This window comes from Aedes albopictus, chromosome 2 (assembly GCF_035046485.1).
Source record: "Aedes albopictus strain Foshan chromosome 2, AalbF5, whole genome shotgun sequence".
NCBI classification, from domain to species: Eukaryota; Metazoa; Arthropoda; class Insecta; order Diptera; family Culicidae; genus Aedes; species Aedes albopictus.
In genome coordinates, this window is record NC_085137.1 from 27,132,910 (window position 1) to 27,142,693 (window position 9,784).

A 9,784-nucleotide genomic window follows, 5' to 3' on the forward strand; every position below is an offset into this window, starting at 1 on the left:
AGACCACATACAGGAATTCCGGAAGAAAATCTTAAACCTTCCTTGCCACTACTGCTTTTCCGATGCGGCCATAGAAAAGGTGTTCCGGAAGCAGGCTAATCAGAAGCTGGAGAGAGCAGAGGAAGGATGCAAAAAGTTGGTAACGATTTTATTTTGGAAATTTTCCACATTCTTTAGCACATTTTTATCATTCACAGGTTACATGAAAACACTTGGACCTCCACATTCCCGTTTGTCTGAATGTTAAAATACCGTTATCAGAAGAACCGGAGAATCAAGACGGTTCACCCGAGGTTGCGCTACCAATAGGACAGATCGGTGAAGTACTAGATTTGTAGTAATGAGCTGAATTTTAGTATGGTGAGAAGGTCAATTCTCCGTTTCTGCAATGAAATGGTGCAAAAAGCGTGGGTATTATGATTCCTTGCCTAATTTGATACTGTTCGAGCAAAACTTTGGGCAACAGTGTTGCTGTTTCTCCATTTCTTGCAACATAAACAATATAGTTATCCAAAGTTTTGCTCAAACAGCATACAATTAGGCAAGGAATCATAATACCCACGCTTTTTGCGCCATTTCTTTGCATAAACGGAGAATTGACCTTCTCACCATACAAAAATTCAGCTCATTACTACAAATCTAGTACTACATCGAACGTGCCCCATTGATATTGAATCATCACTTTGGCCAATAAGGCAATGGACTTATCCACCGATGAACCAAATTCATCGCGGTCCGAGAATTTTGACACTAGAGCGGGGCCGTTCCAATCAGAATTGGACGATTCTGATTGGAACAGACCCCGCTCTAGTGTCAAAATTCTCGGACCGCGATGAATTTGGTTCATCGGTGGATAAGTCCATCCGCGGATGGACGTCGATGTTATTTTCCCTGCTCCTTAAATCCCTACACTGAACGAAAATGCCCGCCATGAATTGAATGATTTTTGCCTCATCCGAGCCCCATGCCTATTTTCAGACAAGGATCGGATGATTTTTACTCGGATTTTTATTCGATGCAGTCTTCTTCAAAATCAAAACAATTTGAATAACGGTTATTCCAAAAGAGGATGATTTTCATTACTTTTCGAGAAGAAAATTAATGAATGATATTCATTTTGTTTCCGATATCATTTGGTGTGGGTTTGTTTTTAGTAAAAATTTGAATTGATTGAAAATTAAACCTCATTAAAAATACTCAAATATTGAACCAATTCCTCAATTTATTCATATTATATTCAAATTTATTCACATGCTATATCAATACTTATGTGGATCCGGTGTGGTTCTCTCTCTCTCTCTCTCTCTCTCTCTCTCTCTCTCTCTCTCTCTCTCTCTCTCTCTTCTTGGCGTAACGTCCTCACTGGGACAAAGCCTGCTTCTCAGCTTAGTGTTCTATGAGCACTTCCACAGTTATTAACTGAGAGCTTCCTCTGCCAATGACCATTTTGCATGTGTATATCGTGTGGCAGGCACGAAGATACTCTATGCCCAAGGAAGTCAAGGAAATTTCCTTTTTACGAAAAGATCCTGGACCGACCGGGAATCGAACCCGTCACCCTCAGCATGGTCATGCTGAATACCCGTGCGTTTACCGCCTCGGCTATATGGGCCCTAATCCGGTGTGGTTACGGGACGAGATATCGAAGCAAAATATCCTGAAAATGAATAATAATTTATCAATTGATCATGTTTTAAATTCCTGTGTTCATTAAAAACAAAAAATGCTATTCTTACCTTTTATGTTGTAATTAGAATATTTTTCCCTCCTATCCAAACCTCCGAAACACAACTGGCTAGAAAAACTCCTACTTCGCCATACTGATTCAAACGAGTGACAGATGTCGAACTAAAATTGGATGATTTTCGATATAGGACACAGCAGGAAACACTTTCAGTTGGTTTTCGGATGATAATCAATCTCAATACACCCTAAGTAGAAAACCATTCATTGATTGTATCAATTTCTATACAATAACAGGATGATTTTTATTCAGTAGGACGCTGTAAAATCATTCTGCTTTGTGATCATTCAAAATTCAGATTCTGTGATTTTTAATCGTATTGAATGAAAAATCATTCTTTAAACGGCGGGGGTTTTCGTTCAGTGTAGCAACAACTTCCTCCGTCACCGCATCTTTCCAGCTTCGCTCAGGATCTATCCGGACGACGTTGTTTAATCGCAGCTGGACGTTCCCAGTCATGCATCACCAGACTTGTCACCAGAAACAAAACCCGAACATCTTTTAAGGCGAAAATGAAGCTTTTCATGGCGCTCCCGGAGGATATTAATTTAATCATAAAACAATTATGTATATTTTTTATTTATAATAATAGAAAACAATAAAGATAATCGATTATATTATTTTTACAACACTTTCTTAAAAGTAAACAATAAACACGACACTACCATTCAACCACAAGCATGGTAACTAAAACCGGAATGCCATAGTCAAATGTACTATGGACTTATCCACCGATGAACCAAATTCATCGCGGTCCGAGAATTTTGACACTAGAGCGGGGCCGTTCCAATCAGAATTTAACGATTCTGATTGGGGATGGCCCCGCTCTAGTGTCAAAATTCTCGGTCCGCGATGAATTCGGTTCATCGTTGGATAAGTCCATGCTGTTAATCATGCACATAGTAAAATGGACTATGAAGTGAGGTTCGAAGTTACCATGAAATGTAAATAAAAAGCAGCATGGTAAATTGAACCCTTCACATGGTATTTTCAAAAATAAATCATGGTCTACCAAAATCAAGTAGTAAAAGTGTTTTAATTTCACCCTCGGTTTGGTCACCGTTACCATGTCCCTTTTTTCAGTGAAGACGGCTAATAACAAGACAGACATCTACCCTCTTGCTCCATATACTCGGCGAGCTACAAGCACACTAGCGCTGCGAACGACTTCAGGGAACAACATCATGAATGAGTGTGCGTGAGATGCTGCAATTTCCGTGTAGGTATTTGCATGTTCATGCACACAATCATGCTTTGTTGTTCCTGTGAACCGTTGGTGGCGTTTGAACCATGTCGCCTGCCGACAGGGTGGGAGCTGTCTGTCTTGTTATTAGCCGTCTTCGGTTAAAGGCAAAAAAAAAACATTCTCGCATGGCAGGTGTTTTCGTTCGGTGTAATGAAATGTCATGCAGTGTGCATTGAACTTAATGTTTTCATTCAAAATCAACACAAGACGACGAAAACAATCTGAAAACTTTTGTTATTTTCCGGTCTTTATTGGAAACTTAAGTAAATAAATTATATTTTAAATTGTTCTCAATAGTTGCAGTATCTTGTCGAAACGGCGGTAAGTGAAAATTTTTCATTTTTCAGGCAAAACCCGACCACAGGATTAGTAGCTTTGACTTCGGAGCCTTTTGCCGGGGCCCGCAGCGTAAACATTTCGCGTTAGGGTGGACCTTCTAGACATTAGTGGCACAACTTTTAAATTACGATTTTCAAATATTTTAGGATTTTCAAAATGAATGTATGTCGCTTGTGTTTGCAATGTGAAAATGGAACTTTGATTTCCATATTTTCGAATGTAAACGATGTGGATATAGCATCCACGGTCACCTTGTATTGCTCGATAATTGTAAGTATTCGTACATTTTATAATTATTAATTCTGCCAGTAACTATGTTATGATTATTCAACGCAGCTTTCAGAGAACGATGGATTACCGAGTAAAATATGTGAATTTTGTATCCGTGATGTCCAGACGGTGAAGGCCTTCATTGAAAAGGTTAGAGAATCTGACTTCAAACTGCGAAGTGATAAAATCCTAAAAGATGATAAGCTTTCATTTGAGATGATTGTTGTAAAACCGGAACCAGATGGCCCGCAACCTGTAAATGTAAGCGACGATAACGATCACCAATTTGACGAAAACTCGTTTGACCCCAAAAGTGAGTCGGATTCAGATGATGATAAACTGAGCATTATTAAAGAACGCGTTACATTAGCGCAGAAAACTAAAGTTAACAATAGTACAGAAAATAGGAAAAGCAGTAAGAAGACCACGAAGAACGATACGAGTACTATTGGTAAGAAAAAGTGCAAACGGAAACGGAAAGTCAAAGTTGAAAGCGGTGATGAGTCTGAAATAGCGGACACTAATGACACTTTAGACGAAATAGAGATTGAGATGTTTGAAATTATTGTCCTGCCGGAAGCAAATTTTGTATGTTGCTGTTGTCGTCAAAATTTCAGGTCATCCGAAGAGCTTGAACAGCATATCGAAGTTCACAAGAAGTTCTTGGTGAAAAGAACAGATACTATACATTGCGAAATATGTAAGCGAAGGTTTATCAAGCCAAAAGCATTAGACAACCATAGAAAGCTGTGGAAGCATGTGACGAAGCTCTTTGAATGCCGCAAGTGCAAATCACGGTTTATAAGCGCTGTTAGTAGGCGAAAACATGCTTACAAGCATCCTAAGACTATAGAAGACAAGATGAAGCAAGAATACGGTGAAATAGTGTGCTGTGTTCAGCGTTGCTCGAAATCATTTCCTTCTGAAGAACTACTGATAAAGCATAGTCTCGCAACCCATAAATTGGACCAGCAACAATCTTATAAGCAAGAAGATGATGATCAAAAGCAAGCCGAATGTCCAGTGTGTTTCAAGCGGTTCGCCTCGGAACGATTACTTCGAATACACAGGAAGCGTAACTCGAAACCGCTCAGTCACCAGTGTGCCACCTGTGGGCTCAAGTTTCGCTCCAAGGATGTTCTGCATTTCCACGAAACAAATCACGCCGACCAGAAACCGTTCCAGTGCGACATTTGCAATAAATATTTCTCCAGTCGAAGCGCCCTCAAGGTGCATCAGCGACATCATTCGAACGAAAAGCCCTTCGTGTGTGGAACTTGCGGAGCCGGGTTCTATCAGAAGGTTCAACTGACGTCGCACGAATACGACCACGGAGTGGTACCTCTACCGTTCAAGTGCGAAGTCTGCGGAAAGTCGTTCAAGTTCCGGAAGGGTCTGGTCACCCATATGCGGTCGCACACCGGAGAACGGCCGTATCCATGTCGGCACTGTTCAATGTCGTTCGCAAGCGTTCCGATTCGGCGCATGCACGAGTTAACGCACAGCGGTATGGATAGCTTGCGGATGTTTAGTGCAGATACTGTCCTTACAGCATTTGCCTTATTTTTCAGACATTAAACCCTTCAAGTGCAGCTACTGTGATAGAACGTTTACTCTCAAGCGGTTACAATTGGAACACGAATGCAAACATACAGGTGAGGATCAGGCAAGCCATTCATATCGAAACAGTTCGCTAAATATGTAGGACCTTCTCATACTACTTAGCGATTTAATTAAGTTTAGTAGGAAAAGTGTTGAAAACAATTTTGAGTTCAGGATACACACTATGATGAAGATAACAAAACTTCCAAAATACCAGAAATTCCTCTGATCATTATCGCATTCCCATTTTTAAAGCCAAGGTACAAAGGCAAATTGGGCAGCCTAAACTAATTCTTCTCATATAGTGATCTTGCATAAAAATTGACAATGTTGAAGGACAAAACACAGCATTCTAAATCAAATTTTGTTCCATTGCAGGTGTGAAACCTTTCAAATGCAACTTCTGTGACAAATCATTTATTCGCAAACAGTTTCAAGTTGACCACGAGAGCACCCATACCGGTAAGTACTACATAGTTGAATGAAGTCCAGGCTTCCATAGGTATTATACATTTTAAAACCTTAAAATTCCCTCCCCATTAACATCAACAGGCGTCAAACCGTACCGTTGCGATAAGTGCAATTGTAGCTATAGTCACAAGAGCAACTTGAATCGCCACATGGAAACTCACCAGCAAGCGGAACAGACGGAACAAGCCTCGCCAGCGATTCTACCAACTGTGACTACTGGTCACGTTGTGGACGCCAATTCGTTGCTGCCGTCGATTCCAATGGTTTCGAATGACTCCACGGCCGAGTTTGGATCGTGAAACGATACCAATACGGTTTAGGTGAGTACCTTATTTCACGAAATTTATATCGAACTGAGGTGGTGGCCATCCGTCTGACATGAGAATTTTGGCATCAACACTGTCGGGTATAGAGTTCGTCATTAGCAAAGCAAGCTTTCAGTTAACTGTGGATGTGCCCATAGAACACTCAGGCTTTATTCCAGTTGGTACGTGACGCCAAGAAGAAGAAGGTACACAATATTCAGCCTTCACCAAGCCGTTCAACTAGCAATAACCGCACCTCGGTTTTACCTTATTTGCTTCGATATCGCGATTTTTCAAGGCTTAAGGATCGCATTTGAACATCTATCAAAATCGACATTTAAAAATCTCATGCATCACAAAATGTCATATTGATAAGGGCTGTTTAACTTTCCAGTCGGTACCCCAAAAGCAGCAGTCATCTGCACTACATTTGCCACTGCGGTGTAGAATCAGCGTTCTCTTCTGTGCAGAGGGACTTCCCAACATTCAAGCACATTAGGGCTATTTGAAATAATAAACACTGCATCTGCCTATCTAGATCAAGTCATTGAATCCGAACTCCATGTGAAAATTCTGGTATATAATGTTAAGGGGCGATTTCTTCACCCTGGCTTAAGCGTTAAGCCAGGTTTAACTGTATGGGTAAGCCTGGCTTACCCATACAGTTAAACCTGGCTTAACGCTTAAGCCAGAGTGAAGAAATCGCCCCTAAGTGGTAAATGTTTGTACTAGAGAAGCGCGTAGCGTTCTTATATCACATAAAACATTGAAAAATTCATACCGATTTCTGCTTTTTTCACAGGGATCCTACATTTTTTCCCAGGCTTACTTCCAGAGTTTATTTTTTTGGTATTGCTCCCCCTCGTGAAGTTACCGAAGTTCCTTGTGCGTTTTGCCAAAACATTTTTGTCGCGGGATTTCTTCCATTATTAATTTCGAAATCTCCACAAGAGTTTCTCGCAAGCTACATCGCAGATGTTCTCAATGAATTTCTCCTAAAGTTTCTCTCGAGATTCCGCTTGAAGATTTTCCGCGATTCTTTCCAGTTTTTCTCATGAGACTTCTCCAGTAGAGCTTCCCGGGATTTCTCCCAGAGTGGCTGCAGGAGTTATTTATGAGATTTCTACTAGAGCTCTTTTTAAGGAGTTTTTCACGAATTTTCTGCAGAAGCTCTTTCCAGGATTTCCTCCAAAGTTTGTCTTGCAAAAAGTGTGGATATTATGATTTCTTGTCTAATTTGATGCTGTTCGAACAAAACTTTGGGTAACTGTATTGTTTTTTTAAGTTGCAAGAAATAGAGAAAACAACAATACTGTTCCTCAAAGTTTTGCTCAAACAGCATCATATCAGACAAGATAACATAATACACACGCTTTTTGCACCATTTCAGTGCAGAAACGGAGAATATACCTTCTGACCATACAAAAATTCAGCTCATTATTACAAATATAGTACTTCACTGATTGTGTCCTATTTCTTCAAGAATTTCCATGAACTTTCTTCGTAGTTACTCCCTGGTTTTCTACAGGATTTTCAGCTAGAATATTTCCTAAAGGTTATTGTGGGATTTATTTTTTTTAGTTGCGCCCGAGATTTCTCTTGAAGTTTCTCCCTGAACAGATTCCTTCTGGCGTTGGGCCTGGGATATCCCTCGGATTTTTTCTGAATTTATCCTGGACTTTCTCTTAAGGAGAAACTGGAAGAATTTTCTCATTTTTTCAGTTTTTAATTTTTTTTTTTAAATGACGAAGCAATATTTTCAAAATCGGTTTTCGTACACATGTAGAGTTTGGATCAATGTATCTTCTGATTTTTTTTTCGTGTTGATAAAGTTTTGCATTTTTTCAAAAACCATTTTTTTGTGAAATTTCATTCAAAAATGGTTTCTGAAAAAACGAAAAAGTTTTTCCACTACGAATAAAATTCAGAAGATACCTTGATCCATCCTCTACATGTGTACGAAAACCGATTTTGAAAATATTGCTTCGTTATTTAATAAAAAATCAAAAACCAAAAAGTGAGGAAATGCTTCCAGTTTCACCTTAAGTTTTTTTTTTTTTGAGTGCCTTTTGGGATTTCTGCAAGAGCCATTGCTGATATTTCTCATGAAATTTTTTCCGTGATTTCTTTCAGAGCCTTTTCCATGCTTTTCCTCGTAGCTGTTTACAACATTTCTTGCAGTGATTCACGTGAGATTTTTTTTACAGATTTTATCGGAATTATTTCGAGAGATTTTCTCGAAATACCTACCGCAAATCGTTCCAAAATTCTGGATCCTCATTTTTGGGATTTCTTTAAGTTACTCCAGGAGCTCTTGCATGAAATTTTTCCAAGAGTGTTTCTACACTCAGAATAAATAGCATATTAAATTTAAAAGTTCTGCACTTAGATCGTGACCAGTTGCTTTCACACTTGGAAAATAAGTGCAGCGCTATAGAGATAAGTGACATTTCATCACACGAACACTAGCTTGAATTTTTCCATACACAAAAATGCACGCCAATTCAAAGGCTATTCAGATTGCATATGAAAATATTACCCAACTGATTTGGGTAAAACGGCTAAATAATGATAAAACTAACAACCGGGGTAAGAGTGCACATATTTTCCCCCAAGTTTCACTACTACATCTACAAAAGAGACACGCATACATATGAACGTGATTACCACTATTGAATCTTTTCCGATTCAATCATGGTAGAATTTATGTGCGTCGCTATTGATTTCCAATCGTTAAGTGCATAGTTTTCATTATGACGAATAATAACATGATTTACGCGTGGGAAGAGCTTCAAAATGTAAATAAATCAAAAAGTTCGCATAGTCTACGATCAGGCTGATTTTATTTAAACTTAATACTTGAATTTAGGTATTGTACTTGGTATTATAGCTGTCCATAGCACGTCCTCATTTCAGGCTCTCAGTCGCAGCTGCATCCGGCAGCTCCCAAACCGATCGCAAGTTCGTCATTGGTGACGGTGCAGAAGCAGTCGACATTGTAGTGCAGTCCTATAGAAAATACAAAAGGAATGCACGTAGTTTGAAAAAGTTTGTGAAGTCTGAATAATAACGTAACTTCTTACCTTAAAAAACAGCAAGACTCAATCCACGGAGCACCACGTTTGAATTTGTATGTCTTCTGCACGCGCCATGATCGTTTCATGCTTGTTATGCTTGTGCTTGGATTTGATGTAGAAAGTGTTGCTTTTTATGTTGCTACACTCCAAAAATATTATCGGAAGAATGAAATATAATAATGTAACTTTTAATTTTCATTAGTTGCACATAGAATGATTTTTCTCTCTCTCCTTCGTAATCTATGTGCTTTCTGCACTTAGATTCTATCAGTGAATTAATTTTAGTGTATGAATGTCTCCTGGGATAATTTACAAAATTATTTGTAAGAATTTACGGACTATTACGACCATTACATACATACATAATTTATTTGTTCAACATCATTAAGACAAGACATAATCAACAATAGTACGCCACAATACTCGGTTTGTCTCGCGGTCACGCGTCGCTCGAAAACTCCGAGTGCTTGTAGGTCCTCCTCGAGCATGGCCCATGTCTCGTGCCCGTAGAGGACCACCGGTCTTATTAGCGTTTTGTACATGGTGCGTGGGTGAATTTTTTTCGACCGCAGTTTCTTCTGGAGCCCGTAGTAGGCCCGACTTCCGCTGATGATGTGCCTCCGAATTTCATGGCTCACGTTGTTGTCAGCCGTCAGTAAGGATCCGAGGTAGACGAATTCCTCCACCACCTCGAAAGTATCCCCGTCTATCGTAACATTACAACCCAGAC

The 9,784-nt window shown here is 39.5% G+C and overlaps 1 protein-coding gene across 3 annotated transcripts; it reads left to right on the forward strand.

Annotated features, from left to right (window-relative positions):
• Positions 1–3,157: 3,157 nt before the first annotated feature.
• LOC109406516 (zinc finger protein ZFP2) lies at positions 3,158–6,510 on the forward strand. Of its 3 annotated transcripts, none has more exons than XM_062849344.1 (7): positions 3,158–3,311; positions 3,476–3,599; positions 3,666–5,106; positions 5,171–5,254; positions 5,580–5,663; positions 5,754–5,992; positions 6,157–6,510. In XM_062849344.1, exons 2-6 carry the CDS (start codon positions 3,486–3,488, stop codon positions 5,969–5,971), a joined length of 1,941 nt encoding a protein of 646 aa, XP_062705328.1. In that variant the 5' UTR covers positions 3,158–3,311; positions 3,476–3,485; the 3' UTR covers positions 5,972–5,992; positions 6,157–6,510. The 3 variants fall into 3 exon arrangements, with proteins under 3 accessions (XP_062705328.1, XP_062705327.1, XP_029719996.2); XM_062849343.1 differs by having other exon boundaries at positions 6,372–6,510; XM_029864136.2 differs by having other exon boundaries at positions 5,754–6,510.
• The last annotated feature ends 3,274 nt before the right edge of the window (positions 6,511–9,784 follow it).